This window comes from Populus alba, chromosome 19 (genome assembly GCF_005239225.2).
Source record: "Populus alba chromosome 19, ASM523922v2, whole genome shotgun sequence".
NCBI classification, from domain to species: domain Eukaryota; kingdom Viridiplantae; phylum Streptophyta; class Magnoliopsida; order Malpighiales; family Salicaceae; genus Populus; species Populus alba.
This window is the reverse complement of record NC_133302.1, coordinates 4,310,352-4,328,509: the sequence shown is the minus strand read 5'-3', so window position 1 is coordinate 4,328,509 and position 18,158 is coordinate 4,310,352. Positions and strand designations below refer to the sequence as shown.

At 33.7% G+C, this 18,158-nt stretch overlaps 2 protein-coding genes across 2 annotated transcripts; both read right to left on the bottom strand.

Moving 5' to 3' along the window:
• Positions 1 to 8,911: 8,911 nt before the first annotated feature.
• LOC140954272 (probable LRR receptor-like serine/threonine-protein kinase At1g07650) lies at positions 8,912 to 12,564 on the bottom strand. Its single transcript, XM_073406537.1, has 6 exons — positions 11,165 to 12,564; positions 10,892 to 11,087; positions 10,744 to 10,800; positions 10,423 to 10,541; positions 9,133 to 9,284; positions 8,912 to 8,918 (listed from the first exon to the last, which is right to left on the bottom strand). Exons 1-6 carry the CDS (start codon positions 11,354 to 11,356, stop codon positions 8,912 to 8,914), a joined length of 723 nt encoding a protein of 240 aa, XP_073262638.1. The 5' UTR covers positions 11,357 to 12,564.
• A 113-nt stretch (positions 12,565 to 12,677) lies between these two features.
• LOC118033217 (uncharacterized) lies at positions 12,678 to 17,732 on the bottom strand. The gene is made up of 14 exons (XM_073407086.1): positions 17,461 to 17,732; positions 17,004 to 17,163; positions 15,417 to 15,488; positions 15,255 to 15,323; positions 15,108 to 15,179; positions 14,930 to 15,001; positions 14,773 to 14,844; positions 14,597 to 14,668; positions 14,444 to 14,515; positions 14,289 to 14,360; positions 14,118 to 14,189; positions 13,884 to 13,955; positions 13,443 to 13,508; positions 12,678 to 12,756 (listed from the first exon to the last, which is right to left on the bottom strand). Exons 1-14 carry the CDS (start codon positions 17,582 to 17,584, stop codon positions 12,693 to 12,695), a joined length of 1,131 nt encoding a protein of 376 aa, XP_073263187.1. The 5' UTR covers positions 17,585 to 17,732; the 3' UTR covers positions 12,678 to 12,692.
• Between the last annotated feature and the right edge of the window lie 426 nt (positions 17,733 to 18,158).

The following is an 18,158-nucleotide window of genomic DNA, read 5'->3' as shown; positions in this document are numbered from 1 at the left end:
AAACGTCTTAATTTTCAATGTCAAAGTTGTCCTTTAGGAAAATCATTTGCGTTTGTCCTTTAGGACCTACTGGTCACAAAACTTCTGCTCCACTTGAATTATATTTTTAGTGATGTATGGGGCCCTGCTCCTCTTTTTTTCTTCAGATGGCTATCGTTATTTTGTTATCTTCGTTGATGCTTATACTAAATAATGTATGGTATTATCCTCTAGTTGCCAAGTCTGATGTTTACTCTGTTTTTCATCAATTTCAAACTCTTGTCGAACATCAATTTTCCTTAAAAATAAAATCTGTTCAAACTGATTGGGGTGGTGAATACCGAAAACTATCCACATTTTTTCAGACCATTGGTATTCATCATCGTCTGATTTGTCCCCACACTCATGAACAAAATGGAACAGTAGAGCGTCGTCATAGGCATATTGTGGAAACAAGTCTTACTCTTTTAGGGCAATGTAAAGCACCTTTTCGATTCTGGAATTATGCTTTCGAAACCTCTGTTTATCTTATAAATCGCATGCATACTCCTATTCTTGCCCATCGCTCTCCGTTTGATTGTTTTATTTCAACGTCTCCTGATTATCATTTTTTTGCGTACCTTTGGGTGTCTTTGGTTTTCCTTTTCTGTGTCCATATAATAATCATAAATTGGATTTTCGTTCCTCTCCATGTGTGTTTTTTGGATATAGTTCCTCGCATCTTGGTTATCGATGTCTTGACATTGCATCTCACCGTATTTATATTTCCCGTCATGTTCGGCTTCCATGAACATGTGTTTCCATTTTGATAATTCTAAACAGATTGCAAAGGTCTCCACCACAACCCCCACCCCACCCACTACTATCACCCTCCCAAATTTGCTAAACCACCCATCGCTACCCCACGCTTTCACTAGCCACCCAAAACAGCCCACAACACTCCGCTTTGCCACTCCAAACATGCACCCGATCCACAACCTCCACCCATCCCTTGGCCATCATCCCATGCTTGTTTGTCTAACGAGCCCTTATGTCTAAGTGCTGCAAGGGTTCAGATCGTCAATTGGTCTCGGACTCTCCTGGCCATGGTCTTGGGGCACTTTCTAAGTCCCTCCTCTGCTTCGCCCTCCCTGGCTAGCACTCCCTGTCTGCTTCGGTCTCTCTACCTCCAGCCCCTCCTCTACTGACAGTCGCCTATGCTATGAGGCTACTTCTTTTATCATGCTCTCCCGCTGGTCTGCAACTTATGCGGTTGATTTGTCTTCTTATTAGCTGCCACAAGGTCTCCTCGTTACAACCATCTTCCCATGGCGTCTCCACTGAGCACACAGCAGACGATCCTATGACTCTTTAGATCGCGGCAGCCGAAGACAGCTAATCTAGTCTGCTTCCACTGCCGGGGCTAACTGTCTACCTCCACACGGGTACTGTATTCTCTCCTCCTTCTGAGCCTTTTGCATTCTCTGATTGCTGACCGATATGCAGTTTTGGGCATAAGTGCTATGTGTGATGAAGCATCACCGGCTTTACGCGAAAATCGCACTTGGTCTTTGGTTCCATTTCATCCTTCGATGAATGTTTGTGTGGCAGTAGATGGGTATATCGGATCAAACGTCGTGTGGTTGATGGTAGTATTGAGCGCTATAAAAGCGCACCTTGTTGCTAGAGGTTTTACCCAGCAGGAAAGGTATTGATTTATTCTGAAAAACCTTTCAGTCCAGATTATTAAGCAAGCCACTGTCCGATTGGTTTTCTCTATTGCGGTTTCCGCGAAATTGGGAAGCATTCATCAGCCTTGATATTCATATGCCTTCCTCAAATGGTGTTCTTACTGAAGAGGTCTATATGAAACAGCCTCCAGGTTTCCGTTGACTCTTCTCTTCCAATCTCAATGTGTGTAGATTGCACAAATCATTGTATGGTTTGAAACAGGCACCGAGAGCAATGGCGTACACTCGTCTAAGTGATTTTTTGCTCTCACATCGGTTTCGCGAGCTTCCAAGGTATAGGACACCTTCCCTGTTTATACAAAGCTTAATCTGATGGTACTTAATATCTTTTTATGTCTCCTGGTGTATTGTTGATGATATTCTGCTCACGGGTAGCAACTCTGTGGGGCTATATATTAATACTCATCACCTTATAACAGTTACTCAGCTCTGAAGTTCATAGCTTCGTGACTTAGGTGCTGTTCACTACTTTCTGGGTATTGAAGTTCAGTCTACCAGTATGCACCACGGTTTAATGCTGCGTCAATATATAATATATATTCTTGACATCCCTCAGCTCGAGCTGGTATGACTTCCTACAAACCAGTTGATACGTATCCAGTCTCCCCTTCGAAAGTCATTTTATTATCGGATCATTCATTCTCTGATCCTACACGATTTCGTCAAATTGTGTGGTGCCTCTTCAATATCTTCAACCTTCAGGCCCGTCCAGATATATGCTTTGCTGTTAACAGAGTCTGTCAGGGTCCTTATGCATGCTCTTACAGATTCTCATAATGGTGTTGGGGCCGCTGTCAAAACGTATTTTACGTAATCTTAAAGGTACGAGCATCTTATGGTAACTTCTTTCCATATCACTCGAGCTCTCTTATTTCTCTAACATGGCTTTATAGATGCAGATTGGGCTGGTAGTATTGATGATCGCAAGTCTACGGGCGGCTATCTTGTCTTTTTTGGTTCAGACGCCGATTTCTTAGGAAATCCGGCAAGCAACGGCACTGGGGCTGTTGCTTGCTCGCTCTACTGAGGCTTGAGTATAAAGCCCTTGCTGATGGTACCTGTGAAGTCCATTTGGCTTCAATACTTGTTAAACAGATTTGCAGGTTCCCTCAGAGCTCTGCCCCTACCATTTGGTGTGATAATCTTGGTGCTACCTATCTCTCAGCAAATCCTATCTTTCCATGCTCGTACTAAGCATGTTGAAGTGGAATTATACACTTTGTTCGTGACCGTTTGCCAAGAAAGAAATTCAGATTCGTTTTATTCCCTCTCGAGATCAACTTGCCCGATGTCTTTCACTAAACCGCTTTCCTGTTGCATTCCTTTACTGCTTTTTCGATTTCAAGCTTCGGGTTGACCCCCCACCCTCAGCTTGAGGGGGCATATTATATAGAATAGGATTCTAATATAGGATTGTTGTAATCATTACAGTTACTCATGTATCTATCAGAATAGGATTCTAATATAGGATGTTGTAATCATTACAGTTACTGCAGTGTTCTACTGCCTTCTATATAAATAGGAAGGTTGGCTAAGGCACAACCCAACACATTCTATTATTCTCAACTGAGCAGAGTTTTAGCTACATAGATTGTAGCCTAGGTATCAACCTAATTATAATAAATAAATACAAGAAAACCTATAACCTTACTATTAGGCCAAGCAAAAAACAAACCCACACTAAATCAGAAATTAAGCAGACCAAGCTGAAATGCATTCATAATTCCTGTACAGATCAGCAATTAAACGGTATACCAGAAGGAAGAGTTGAGATTCCCGGATCCATCCTGCAGCAAAGTAAAACAAAAGCCATAGTATATATCTTCCATATTGGCTTTTGTTCCTCAATATATCAGGTTGTTCCTAGCATTCCATATAGTCAAACAATGCTAAAACATAAAGGCCCCCCAAACAAGATCTTTCAAACTTACAGTGGTTGCCCTGCAAAAGACCTAGCCCATTGCCATTGAAGGTCGTCAAAAGCCATACGGCATTACCCAGCTCCAGATCTCTCCAAGCTACAATTTTGTTCCATAGTTTCCAAACCACTTAACAATGCAAGAGGATGTGGGATACAATGTCTGAATGCTGCTCACAAAAAAGGAACACCTATTCTCCTAAAGGCTTAGAACGTGCCTCTTCACCAGGAAGGCTCTTGAAAATAAGCTTTAATTAATGAAATGGTCATTTTCAATTATTAATTGATCCATTAAATGATTGAAATGAGTTGTTTTTTTTTTTTTTCAATTTTTTTGAAGACTAAAATTACCCCTCCACTAAAAAAAATTGAACCGGTGGGCAAGAATATTTATGCTTTAATGTTTTTTTTTACAAAATTATAAAATGACTTTTATGTTTTTTTAGAATAAAAAATAAAGGGGCAAGCATTCAGGGGTGTTTTTGTCTTTTTTACACAAGTATTTTTATTAATACAAGAATCATTAAGGATGTTTTGGACTTTTTGTTATAAATAATTAATTTTTTAACTCAGGAGGTTATAGTTTGTCAGGCTTTCATGCAGGGTGCGTGAGAGTTACTCGGCACCTTTTGGGCAGCTTATGTGCTTTTTCTAGTGGTCAAATCTGTTGTTCTGCCATGTCATTGGAATCGCCGCCTCGCCAGCTTTTCCTCTTGGTGTGGCACGTGATAATGATTTGTTTATGGTGGTCATTTATTTTTCTTTCTTCATTCTTTTCTCTTCTTCCATGAGAAAATGCATTTTTTCCTATTTTTTTAAAATTTTAGTCCTTATATATATATATCAATCCTTGGCCGCTTAAATTACAGTTTTTTTTATGTTATTTTTTTTCTAATTCAGTCATTATTCTTTTGAATTTTTAATTTTTTTCTTGTTTTTTTGTTAAAGTTTTTGTTATTTTCTCTTTCATCCTTCAATCAAAGTTTATGTTATTTTTTTAATTTAGCCCTATTACTCTTTTGATTTCCTTTTCCTTTTGTTAAATTTTTTTTCTTTTCAAATTTACCGCTCCAATTTGGTTTTAAATTTTTTTTTGATTTTCACGCTCATTATTTTAATTATAATTTTTTGTTTGATTTATTTTTTTCCCCAGTTTCACCTTCAGTTTTTGATTTGTTAGAAGATTAAGTTTTCATGGTTTTTCTATTTGGTCGTGCTTCTGATAGGATAACATGGATCACGAGTTTTAAAAGTTAACACATCTAAGGATTGTTTTTTCTCATTTTCTCTTATGATTTTATCATTCTGCTTAATTATTTTTTTAAAAGATTGATTTTGTGGTTATTCTTTAATTTCTTTTCTATTGGTTTATCTTGATATCATGGCTTAAAGTCATGGGTTTTGGCAGAGTCTTTTCGAATATAGATGTCTTTTTTTTTTAAAAATGTTTTGTGTATATTTATTTTTTTAAGAATGTTTTTCCTTATTTTATATAGATAAGCTTTATTTTATAAAAAAATATTTATTTTACAAAAATATTTTTGATATGCTCGGTCTTGCATTGTATTTTTATTCATTTTAATAAATAAATTTAATAGATAAAAACAAGAAGATATTTCATTTTGTAAAATCAAATATCTGATCTATATTCATCTCATGATTTTTTTCAATTTTTCTTTTTAATTATTGTTAAACATTTTTTTTGGTTTATTTTTTTTTGATTTTTTTATTTACTGTTGTTATAAGTTATAGATAAAATTTTTAGGGAGTGATTTATTTATTAGATATCTAGATAAAAATGTTTTATTTAGTCTTGGCTGGGAGTGTGACTGTTAATTTGAAATTTTTATATAAAAATATGTTAAAACAACTGTATATCCAGAATTAAAAAAATATATATATAACTTGCTGCAGATTACCGAATACAGGTCAAAGATTTAGTAAATAGACAAGCACACATGAAAATACACCCTTGTCTGTACTAGACGACTTGTGCCCTTCCATTTTATCTCTCGTCAACAGGAAGATTGTTAGCTCAAAAAAAATAATAATAAATATCATTGGGAAATTGGAGAGGAAGTATCGAGATATGTTTGCTTTTTTTTTTTTTGTGTTTTAAAAAGTATTTTTTTTTATTTTTTTTTTGTTTTAAATTAAATATTTTTTTTGGTGTTTTTTTTAGATATTTTAATGCATTGATGTCAAAAACAATTTTAAAAATAAAAAATATTCATTAAAAAACAATCACACAAACCATACTCTCAAAACACGCTAGCCGCAACCAACGACCAAACTCGTTGTATATAAAGATTTCATATTCGAGCCTCACTCGTTGTTTCTTAAAAGATAGTATATCAACGTTTTATTATAAAATATTTAAATTATTATCTGATGAAATAGAAACTGTAACAATAAAACGAAAAAATATATTTAGGTGACAATAAAATAAAAATTTTCTTTGATATAATTTTATAAGTGAATTTTTATAATTTTAAAATAAAAAAATACAAGAGAAAAAAATAATATTTATTTTTGGAAAAAATATTTTTTATTTCTAAAATATCTCTTTATAAAATATATTTATTAATCCAATTATATTGAATAATATCTCAAAATGAAATATCTTAAAGAATATCATTCAAAGTTGGATTCCTACCGGTCTTCCTGGGTGGCTCCATGAGATTCCGTGTGTTTTTCAAATTTCTTATGATTTTCTAGTCTCCACAATATTTGACCAAAATATTGAAGAAAGACTAGGGTATTGAACCTAGCTCTAATATTTTCAAATGTAAAAAATAAAATAGAAATTTATATGTATTTTTTATATTGAGTTATAATTACGCTATCTATTACAAGGAGTCTAAGTAATAAAAAAAATAAAATAAAAATAATTACAAGAAATTGCATTAATAAAATATATATTCTCTTTGAAGAAAACATTTATTTCCTAGGAACAGATAGAGCATTCTCACATCATTTTGTCCTTGCTGTAAAACAAATGGTTGCTAGATCGGTTTCCTCCATCGCGTGACATATAACAGTAAAACATCATAACTAGGAGAATAACTCAATTGATTAAATTTTAAGTTTGTTTTTCAATAATCACGAGTTCGAGTCCTTTAGTTATTGGAGACTTATATAATTGTTGAATTTTAAGACCCGTAAAAATTAGTTAAAATACACGCAAGCTAGCTGGACACTTACATCATGTAAAAACAAAAAGTGAACATCAATAAGTTCAAGCAATAGCAAACACATCATATTGTTGAAGGGACTAAATTGTGATTATTCTCATTGTTCGGAGCAAATATTTTCTTTACCCATGGGGTCACAATCCATAAAGCATTTCTGAACAATCAAATTAAAGTAAGGACGGGTTTTGGGAACATGGAGACACTACTTCCACAAAACAGAGTCTAAATCAAGCACATCTGGCATCTTATCAATCATTCAAAAACAAACAGGAATAAACAATGTATCACGAGTTATTATATCGCAAATGAATAGCAAAGAAATTATTAAGTTTCCATTATTATATAATAATTTGATAAGTTTGATATAAAAAACATATTATTAATGAAAACAAGTTTTTAAAAATAATAAAAATTATTTACTTCGTCAAAGCTGAAAAAGGCTGATTATTTCAGTATTATATATAATAATAAGACCTAAAATGGTATATCAAAGTCAAAAGATCTTAATTAAAAAAAAAAAGATTTATAGTACACACAAATAAAAGATTGAAAGAAGTTTTTATAATTAAAAACTAATAATACCAATATTCACAAATCATGTGAGAAAGTTTTTATATATTTTTTAGCTGAAAAATATTTTTGAAAAAAAAAACCAAAAATATCCTTCCATTAATGCAAGGAAATCATGTTCCGAGCCTTCCAGCTTATTTGAAACCAAAGTAATGAAAAATAAATTTTCCAACGAAAGAAAGTAATGAAAAACAGGTTATATCGGCAACCCACAAGACCCCTAGTATATTTTTTCTAACAACAAAGTCTCATTGGAGAGGATAAAGAAAGAAATAAAAAAAGGAAATGGTTGAAAACGTTGAGGAATATTTAGTTGTTTTTCAACATCGACATATATGATTATGTGTACATCTGCAAATATAACAATATAATTTATGAAAAAATTAAGAATAAAATATGGCCCTTAATGTACCTAATTTTTTTCAATAAAAAAATAAAAATAAAAAGTGATGCTGCTTTAGCAGTGCAACTTTTAAAAATAAAAATATAAAATAAATAATTTAATAAGGTTGTGACAGGAAAGAATTATTTTAATAATTTAAACTATTTAAATTATAAATATAATTTATATTATTCACTTTGACTGGAACATTTAAAATTTATTTATTCTGTTATAATTTCTCGTTTAAAGGGATAGTGCAAACACTTTATTTTATTTTATTTTAAAAATTGCGTTGGTAAAAACAATACTACCTGTTGAATTTTAGACTACGTTGTTTCCATTAAAATAATTAAAATTCAATAAGTTTAAATATTAATGGAAATATCAGCGACAGCTTTGGATAATTATTTTTGTAGTGGGTAAAAAATATTATGATTGCACTGATTTTTTATCTTTTTTAAAAAGAAGAACCTTCAGATTTCGCATGTGGTTTATATTATTTTTTATGGTCCATTTTTTATGTTTTTTTTAAATTTATTTTAAACATTTAATATCAAATAATTAATTTAATATATTTTTAAAATAAAAATCAATTTAAAGCCAACAGTTGTCTCGTATAAACACCTTATCCTGTGACTCCTGTCAAGTCATATACAGCTTATTTGAAGATATTTATTTAATTCTAACAAAGTGAAACTCATTTCAGCTGTAAGATTGTGACTCTGAGAAGACTATTAATGGGCATCCGTACATTGTTTAGTGATCATTATTAATGAATCTGGATACAGATCCTGGGCTGATGAAGATGAAAGGACATCCCATGTTCTATGCTGATGAAATGCACGAGGGAACGAGTTTTCGGTCGATACTCAGGACTGAAGTATTTGATCAGAGTTGCCTCGGAAACTCTTAAACCTACACGAATCGCAAAATGTACTTGGATCCCGACTAATTCTGAATCAACCCTTTTCCTTCAAGCATTCTTACTACGGCAGACATTGTAGGTCTAAGTGCGGAGATTGAAATTGTGCATAGCAGTTGCTAACTTTAATCATCCTAGCTGCTTTCTTTCTTCTTGAAAGGCAGACCCTATCTTGGATCAACAAGCTCCATTGTGTCTCCAATTTTGTTGTTAAACTCAGCGCCTAGAATAAACCACAAGGCAAAAGAACAGACAATGTAGCTGTTTTACTGTCTCATGTTCGAGGAGTCCGTTTCTTGATTAGATGAGACCAAATTTAGCAGTGACTTATGTTAAGGTGGTTCTCAGAAGTATTCTGTCTTCGAAGATGTCAGACCTAGTCTGCTTTGGAGCTTAAGTTGCCTCGCCAAGGAGTAAATGGATATGACACAACTTACCAATCTAGGAGGGCATACGAAACTTTCAAAATTATGTTGGAACTCAATGATGCCTCATTCCCAGCAACAAAGAATTTCCAGTGCGACAATACAGAAACTGTAACATCTGCCTTGTAGGTCAGGCGAAAACATCTATAAAGCATATTCTGGTGCTATGTATCCCCGCAAACAGAAAGAATAAACACAACTTAGCAAAAACAGTAAAACAATGCTAAATTTGGAGCAAACTCACTTGTAATGGTAATGGACTTTTCAGGAATTATACCATGCTATAATCATAATTATTGTATTATAATTGGTCTAGCAGGAGCAAGTCACATATCAGTTTTTTGTTTAAGCCCGAATGACTTTGAAAATAATACTGCAGCACTGCTAAGACTGTGAAAAAAGGCTAGCTGGATAGAAATGAGATAACAGAAACTCACAATTGTTCCAGCAACTCTGGTGGAGAAAAAAAAAGAAATTAATTTTTTGGGGGTTTGGGGTCCCCGTTCCTCCTCGTCAAGCTTTGCCATGCCAAAAATCAGATATTTTGGTATAATCATGTTCCCGTCAAGGAGAACATTGGTAGTTTTTAATGTTCTCTATGAACAATTTTGGAGTGTGGGATCCTTCGTGCAGGAAAAGCTAGACCTTTTGCTTATTCAAACACAATCCTCTGCCTTGTAGGCCAGTCTAGAATTTAGTTGGCCCCTCCTTTTTGCCTGTAATCAGTATGCACAGCCCAACCAATCAAATTTTTTACCCTAATTCTTTCCATATGCCATTCAATTGTCCTTTTGTTTCTTAAATCAACTTATAAAAGCTACTACTTCAAGGAAATGAGCATAGCCTAACCGTACAAAACATGCGCAAGGCTATTGTTTTCCATAGTAATTCATAAACCAGTAGTAGTTGCTTCCATTGATGCAACATCCATACAATCTAACAAGATTTGGGTGTTGCAAAGCAGTAAATCATGCCTATTTTCGCAAATTCACGATTTCCTTTGCTTTGATTTTGGGCTGATAGCTGGCTTAACTGCTATTATAGTACCATCTGATAGTTACTCCTGGGAATGCCCTTCAAAATTTTAGAGAAATGTGGTAAAATCGATTCATTTAGGTCAAGTCTTCCATGGTATGGAATGGAAGGAAAAAGAAAGTAATCAATAAGTTAGCTAAGATGAAAGAGAAGGCTGTCATTACTTTGTAAAGAACAACGCCAAAACCACCTTCTCCAAGTTTGTTTGCTGGATCAAAGTTCATTTTGTTTGTTGCAGCTTTGATTTGTTTGAAGGTTAAAGATTACCAGTTTACCAGATCTAGGCCCAACAATTAGTTCTGCTTCAAGAGTTAACATAATGCAAAGAGTAATATAAAATATTCCTTGAGCTTCGCCAAACGGCTTAAACCTTGGATATGGACACCCTAATACAGCAAATAAGGATGCAGAACTAAAATGTTTATTTCCGTGTTATTATAGTGACTTGGATTCCTCACTAGAATTTTGCAAAATCTAAATAAATTGTATCACACTGTACCTCGATCCCTCGATTTCCTTCCTCCAAAAAAACCCTTCCACGCCAGGAGAGAGGAAAGAAGTATGAAAACGAGGAATGAATGACAAAACCAACGGCCCCAGCAACAATGAATCTCTTCCTCCTGCCTTTATTAGGAGGCTTGAAGTCTAGGCAGAAATAGAATTGCAGCAAGAGCAAGTATTGTCAGATGACAGTAATAATTATTCCTTCATTACAATGCCATTCCATTATAATTACCAGATTCCACATCAATGGCTGATATTAGAGGACCATATATTCCTTTTTTGGGAGACGTTGTGGTTCCTTTCCCAGCCCAATGAAGGCGGATCTCTAAAGCTCCATTGGTTACATTTGCTGTATAATTATGAATGTATACCTTATCCACCCCTCCAGCTTCCTTCACTATATCAAAATCCTTCAGCACAACAATGTCCTGCGAGAACAATTCTTCAATTAAGCTGTCACCTATTGCATAAGGAATGAATCTATGATCTTTTAATTAATAGATACCTGAATATAAACATCAAATATCCGTCTTCCTAGACTGTAATAGGATCTGTTATCCCTCATTACTATCTCTGCAAAGTGCAGCTTGACTTTGTATTTCCCATTTACCAGACAGCGAACGTAGTATGTGAGAGACAAAGGCGTGAGGCGTGCATTTGTGTACAATACAGAGTTGTCCATTCTGAGTATGGACATGTTTTCTGCTATGTCGTTGGAGGAAGAATTAATATCCCAGAAATGTCCTGTGGTACTTATTTGCAAATCCTCCTCTCTTTTGGGCACATATTTTGCTGCACCTCCTGGGTCATCATCTGCTTCGTAGATGGTGTTTCCAATGGTGGCTTCTGGTCCCCCACAATTTATGTGCACTGAATATCGCTCTATACATAAAAATAAAAATGTTCACCGATATGATTAAAAAAATTATAACACATGAAATGTTAGGATCAGACAGTCTGCTAAATCGGAGCAAACAGAACAGAAACAATCAAACACGACAGCAAATTAAGATTTTGTCCTCCTGGAGTGGAAATCGTGGTGGGACCCACAATGTAAATGCCCACACAAAGGTGTTATAGGGCCACGATGGGATGGTCCACGCATAATAGGACCTTTATATTTATGACAGAGACAATATTATCTAGTGAATAAAGGAGTAAGTTTGACCGTTAACATTTGTCTAGGCTTATGGGATCAACTGGTAGTTTATTCCTTCACCAGTTGCAGGTCTTAGATTCGATTTCTTTCCAGAGGTGGTCGGATGCATGATGGGGTAGCCACACACTAAAGGACCATTGATCCAATGAATATAGAAATAAATTTATAGTCTAGGCTGACATATTGTTTGTGTTGAATATTAAACTCAACATCTAGAAGGTGAAGGAAGGCAACCAGCCACCAGCCACTAGCTGCCACAGCCGCCAGCCGCCAGCCGCCTTCACACTTGAAGGTTGAATTTTCTTGTTTTGATTTCGTGTATAAATAGAGTGCCCAGCTTCTGTTTATTTGTGTAGAGAGAATTGAGAGGAACACTAGAAAGAAAAGAGAGAGAGAGGGTGTGTATTGTTAAGCTTTTGTTAATTAATTGTAAGCTTCTGTTTTTTGTAATAAAACTGTGTGTTTTATCCCCTCTGAGTGTTTCAAAGCCACCACCAGTGATTTCTCCCACCAACAATTCCTGCATCATTTTTCTGTCTAGTTCCAGGTGAAATGTTAAAGCGGATAGCTTTACAAATTACTAGTACCTGCAGAACAAGCACTCAGGCACTCAACAGGTTTCCTGGAAAGATTGGCCAGATAGAATCATCAGCTTATTTAAGAGAAATGACAGAGAAGAAGAAAATAAAATGATGTGTGTTTTAGATATTTATCAAAATAGAAGCTTACGAATAGTTCCCTCCCAAGTACTTCTGAACAGATTTCTGGCAAGACAGGAAGAGAGTTAAGTTTTGTAGGTTATGAAGTGAACGGTGATGTAAAAAAAGTGCACACTTTCAAAATCAAAGGGAAGGCAAGGAAAATGAAATCAATCTTACAGTACTGTTTTTCTACATTTTGCTTCCAAAGTAAAATTGTTGTAAGAAAGATCGATTTCGCTGCACACAAAGATAACTTCCTTAAACATTCAGCACATGTTATAGCCAGACACTTGGAAGATATTGCAAATTGGTTTAGCTTTTTGGGTTGCTATTCAAGGCAGAAGAGATGAATAGACAGAACAGATGAAGACAGTTGGGATAGAAAGGACATGTCCTACATCTTTTCTTTTTCAAAAGATAAAAATTCAACCCAAAACTATCTTAGAGACACATTTATTTTTTATATCTTCATCTTCGTCACTGCAACCAAATACATTTTTGTCCCTACTGTATTTGTCCTTTCTATTCTAGGACAATAACTAAATGAAACCTTGGAGATAGTTTGATCGTTCATGCCACAGCTGTACTGAAAACTATCTGGAAACTGGGAACTGGGAAGGATCATCTGTTTCATCAGCTTTCATCAGTTTTATCTCTTCAAAGACTAGGACATATTATTAAACCTACAGACACGCATCTATTATAGGATAAGGGAAACCTGAAGTTCACGATTAAGCTCTCTGGGTTTGAGAATGTTATGATAAAAGGTGAACTGAAGTTGATGATCATTTCTATCTTTCAGGGGAGAGTTTAATGGATAAAATATTCAATAATTTTAATTGAGTAGAAAACAAAATATATTACGAACAAAAAATCTCAAAAATCATAATCCGGATACGGAAATTAAGAAAAAACTAACATACGAGCTAGTATCTCTTTGGTACATCCATTCTGGGATGGTCCCTGTAAACATGTTCCTTGTAAGATACCTATACAGAAAGTAAGAATTGTCATTTGGTTGAACATTTTGTCCAAGGCTATCATTGCAAATTAAAGACTGTCTGGAGAATAACTTGAAAAAAGGATTGAGTCATTGGTCAGCTCGGGTCAACTTTTTTTTATTTAAACAAAATGCATTTAGTTCCATTCTTTTCACAAAGATATTGAACCCGATTAGGTTTGGCCGGATCGAACAGGTTTTGGCAGTTCAATGTCTTATATAGTTCAAACTGGAATCTCAACCCTAGCCAGGCTCCGAGTCCTGGATTTTCCAGGTCAACTTGCTAACCAGTTTAGGTTTAATAACCATGCTTATAATATGGAAGACATTAATTTCAGAAGGTAATATAATATAGTATACTAACATTTTCTTCAATCTTCGTAGGCCATCATAATTTGTTGGAAGATAACCATTTAATCTGTTGAAACTGAGATCCCTGTTTTCGAAAAGAAGGGTAAAAAAAAGAAGGTAAAGACCATGGTTCATAATGTAGCTGCAATCTAAAGATAGTAGCTCTAAGTATCCATGAGATTCACACTTCAATCTTCATGTAGATGAATGACAGAATGGATGATATATAAGGGATAGAGTAAATTACAAAACTTTCAGCTGTGCCATTCTGGTCAAATAAATGGGAAAATTTCCTGACAAATTGCAGTTGCTCAATAGCCTGCAACACACATTAATTTCATGTAAGCTAAATATATATGCTGAGTTGTAAATCAAATATGATCCTGATATGAGAGTGTCAGCTGCAATAATAACTCACAGATCCTTAATGCCTGCTATAGATTCTAGGTTGGGAAACTCTGAACCATCTCCAAGTAAGTTACTTATTCTTCTGCTCAATATTAGGCAACATATAAAAGTGAGACGTTCAGGAAAGTTGTAACTGGGACCATAAATTTAAAACAAATATCTTACAGATCAGTTAGAGTAGTCAAGACAGAGATGTTCAAAGGAATGGGTCCAGTGAAACCACCAGCTTGGATCTCTCTGTTAATACAAAATTAAAGGGGGGTTAGGGTTCTGCTTCAGTGATGAGATTCAGAGCTTGTGGTAGAAACTAGCACATACAATGTATCAAGTTGTTTCCAGCTCTGAATAAAATCAGGTATTCTTCCAGTGAAGTTATTGCTGCTAAGCCTTCTGCATTCGCCGAACGGAAAACACAGAATCATCATGAAACTGTCATATCAAATACTGCAACTAATGAGTATGATACACAATAACCATGTGAAATGAGAACCTACAGGTCCTTCAATCCGGTCAGATTAGTCAGAGCCCGGGGTAACTCTCCAGTGAGATAATTGCCACTGAGAGTTCTGCAATCACAAAAGGAGAAAAACACTTAGCATTCAATAATCAGTTAGGACTTAATTTCTAATACAAAAGCTTGAATGAACTGACAGATTCTTCAGGTTAACCAAGCCTCCAAGCTCAGGGGGAACAGTTCCGGAAAACATATTGTCCTGAATGTTCCTGCATAAATGCCAACTCTCAGGATTACTCCTGACTAAACAATTGAACAGATTTAAATATGAAAAGAAAAAAAAAACATGAAATTGACTAGTAGAAAAATGCATACAGGTAACTAAGTGTGGTAATCCTTCCCAGATAGCTAGGAATTTTTCCTGTCAACCGATTCACGCCGATAGACCTGTTGTTTATACAATCTATTAATTATGAGGAAGCAATTCCTTGGCTAGAAAACATGAAAGCAGAATTTTCTTACAATGTTTCCAGCTTGGTATTAGCCCATTCAGGTGGTATATTGCCACTCAGGTAGTTGGCCCAAAGAACGCTGCAGAGCCGATAAAGTTCTAATAAAATCGAATCATACAGATGTTTAAGGTGCTCAATCTGTAGAAACGTAATAATTTGAAGCACTGCTTACAGATGTTTAAGGTGTGGAAGTTTCTCGATAGCCTTTGGGAGAGTACCGTCAAGATCTTGCCTTTTGAGATATCTGCATTGGAAGAACACATGGACCCATCAACTCCTCAATACAAGGTAAGAATTCAAAACTTTCAACCATTGCAAATCAACAATCATATGTCAAGAAAATACAACTTTTATTATTTATTGTTTTTATATAATTTTACTGCTAATGAATTGCATCTGAATTTCTCAAAATAAAATTCAACTATCGAATGGGTTCATGAGGAGATTTAATCCACCACAAATAGTCCTCCACTGAATTATTTTCCGGTAGGGATTATTTTTTTTAGCATAAAAAATTATTTAAGCATTGTTTGTGTTTTCTAATTAATTTTTTTTTTAACTTGAAATATGATGAATATTAGATGACATGTTTTTTAAATATTTATACATTGATATATTAGATGATATATATATTTTTTTTCAAATATTAAGACAATGATATATTGAATCGATCCTGGTTAACATGTCAAGTTTCTAACCGAGAATCATGTTAACCCTATAGAAAAAAAATCAAAATAAATTATTAAGGTCAATTACTAATCAATCTAATATTAAAGGATAAAATAGAAAGAAAAAAAAAGAACAAAAAAAACTAATCAAACTCACAACTCGAATTAAGAGATCGAGATAACTTAAAATATATTTTTTAAAAAATATATGAAACTCAATTACTAATTAACTCAATTTTAAAGGTTGAAATTGAAAAACAAATCAATTAAAAAATAACAATAAAAACTCAAGTTAACCCGAGCTAACCTATTACACCTGTAACCTGGGACATGAGACAAGATAACTTCATAAAACAAATAAAAAAATTAATTAGTTTCATTTTCAATAGGTTCAATGTTGACAGTTGAAATTGACGAAAAAATACCAAATCATTTAAACCATGATAACTCCACAAAAATCAAATTGAAAAAAAAAAATACAAAACTTGATTATCAAAAAACATAATAGTGTAGGATAATTTTTTTAAAAAAAAATCATTTGTTGAAAGGTAAAATAAAAAAAAAATAAAAAATAACCAAAAAATAAATCGAGTCAACTCAGGTTTACCTACTAAACCTGCGATCTAGATAATAAAATCGAGATAACCTCATAGAAATTAAATAAAAAAAATGACTAAGCCCAATTAAAAAATATTCAAATTATAAAAGGACAAATATATATATATATATATATATAGGTTAATTTGTTAAACTTATGACTTGAATTATAAGATTGAGATAAATTCATAAAAAGTAAATAAAAATTCCAGTGCCGAGATTGATATATAAGTCAATAACATAAATTAGGCAAAATTATGAAGCATAATTTCTAAAATGATTTAATATTGAATATTGATGAATTTGAAAAAAAAAATAAAACATTATATTAAATTATTCAAGAGCAAAATAAAAAAAAAAATTATGAGTATGACTGTAATTATTTAACCACTTAGTGTATTTTGTTAATTCCTTCAACTAGCCCCATCAGAATCCTTCATACCTCAAATTTAAAATGAAAACAAAAGCATGGAGTGGTAAGTGAAGAGATATACATGGCAATAACACGGCACGCTCCCCCAGGAAATGAGCAGTTGCAAACAACTTTATTTTCAGCTTCTAGCTTTGGAGGTAAAATTGTATCGTTGCACAGTTTCATATTGCGATTCCAGCCTTTTTTGCCCAGTTGTGTTGCTACTTCAAGTAGAGCTTCCACTGCATAAATCAAAATTAAATCTCAACTTCTAATTCTGGGATGATTAGGTGGTGGCTTCCACAATGCCTTGCCAAGAAATGTTTGCAAAAAACACAGATTTCTGTAAGAAAATCACTGCAAGATGCAATTAGTAACTCCTGCTAGACGAAGAGTGTATGATGCAGTGAGGATTTTGCAGATAAAAAAAATCCTGCTAGAAAAGCAAGTGTATGTCTTCCTCTAAACACTAAAGAATCTGCCCATCTGAACCAAATTAAAATATATATGTGTGTGTGTGTGTGTGTGTGTGTGTGTACCTTCATCAGGAGCAAGGCTCAAATCTTGGGCCTCCAAGTTAATTGCTCCCATGCAAAACATTAGTAACATAAGCACAAGTAAGCTAGACGTGATTCTCGAGATATCAGAGAGTGTAGGAGCCATCTTCCTTAGTCTGCAATCCACTTCGAGATATCAGAGAGTGCAGGAGCCATCTTCCTTAGTCTGGAATCCACTTTAAGAGTTATTTAGTAGGCTGCCTGGAGAGAGCTTTATGCATTATTATAGTCGACCTTTCGTGCTGTTTTCTACGGTGGTCTTTCTGCCAGGCACTTCACTATTAGGTGTCGTTGGGCAGCCGGACATAATATTAATGAATTTGGTTGGGCTGTTAGATATTTTTAATTTTATTTATTTTTTATTTTAGATTTTTTTATTTAATTTTTTTGTTATGCGGTAAAAGAAAATAAATGTGTACTATTCTTTTAATATTATATAAAATTTGGTGATGATAATTTTTTTTTTTTTGAAGTTAGATTGAATTTTTTTTATTAAAACATGTTTGTTTTTGCCTTTTAAAAATATTTTTTTAAAAAATTAATTTTTATTTTTATTTTTTTTATTTAATTCAAGTTAATATTTTTTTTATGTTTTTGTATTATTTTGATGTGATGATATAAAAAACCAATTTTAAAAAATAAAAAAAATATTATCTCAATATATTTTTAAAAAAGAATCA

Bases quoted from the DNA above. Each gene is read 5' to 3' on its own strand.
- LOC140954272 (XM_073406537.1), bottom strand. From the start codon at position 11,356: ATGTCCATACTCAGAATGGACAACTCTGTATTGTACACAAATGCACGC. The intron at 11,088-11,164 runs GTATCTATTAAT...TTGTTCTCGCAG, and splicing joins TATTTGATGTTTATATTCAG to GACATTGTTGTGCTGAAGGA. The intron at 9,285-10,422 runs GTAATCTTTAAC...GGGGATACATAG, and splicing joins GGCCTAGATCTGGTAAACTG to CACCAGAATATGCTTTATAG.
- LOC118033217 (XM_073407086.1), bottom strand. From the start codon at position 17,584: ATGGCTCCTACACTCTCTGATATCTCGAGAATCACGTCTAGCTTACTT. The intron at 14,845-14,929 runs GTCAGTTCATTC...TTGTGATTGCAG, and splicing joins TTGGTTAACCTGAAGAATCT to AACTCTCAGTGGCAATTATC. The intron at 14,516-14,596 runs GTATGTGCTAGT...TTGTATTAACAG, and splicing joins TGGAAACAACTTGATACATT to AGAGATCCAAGCTGGTGGTT.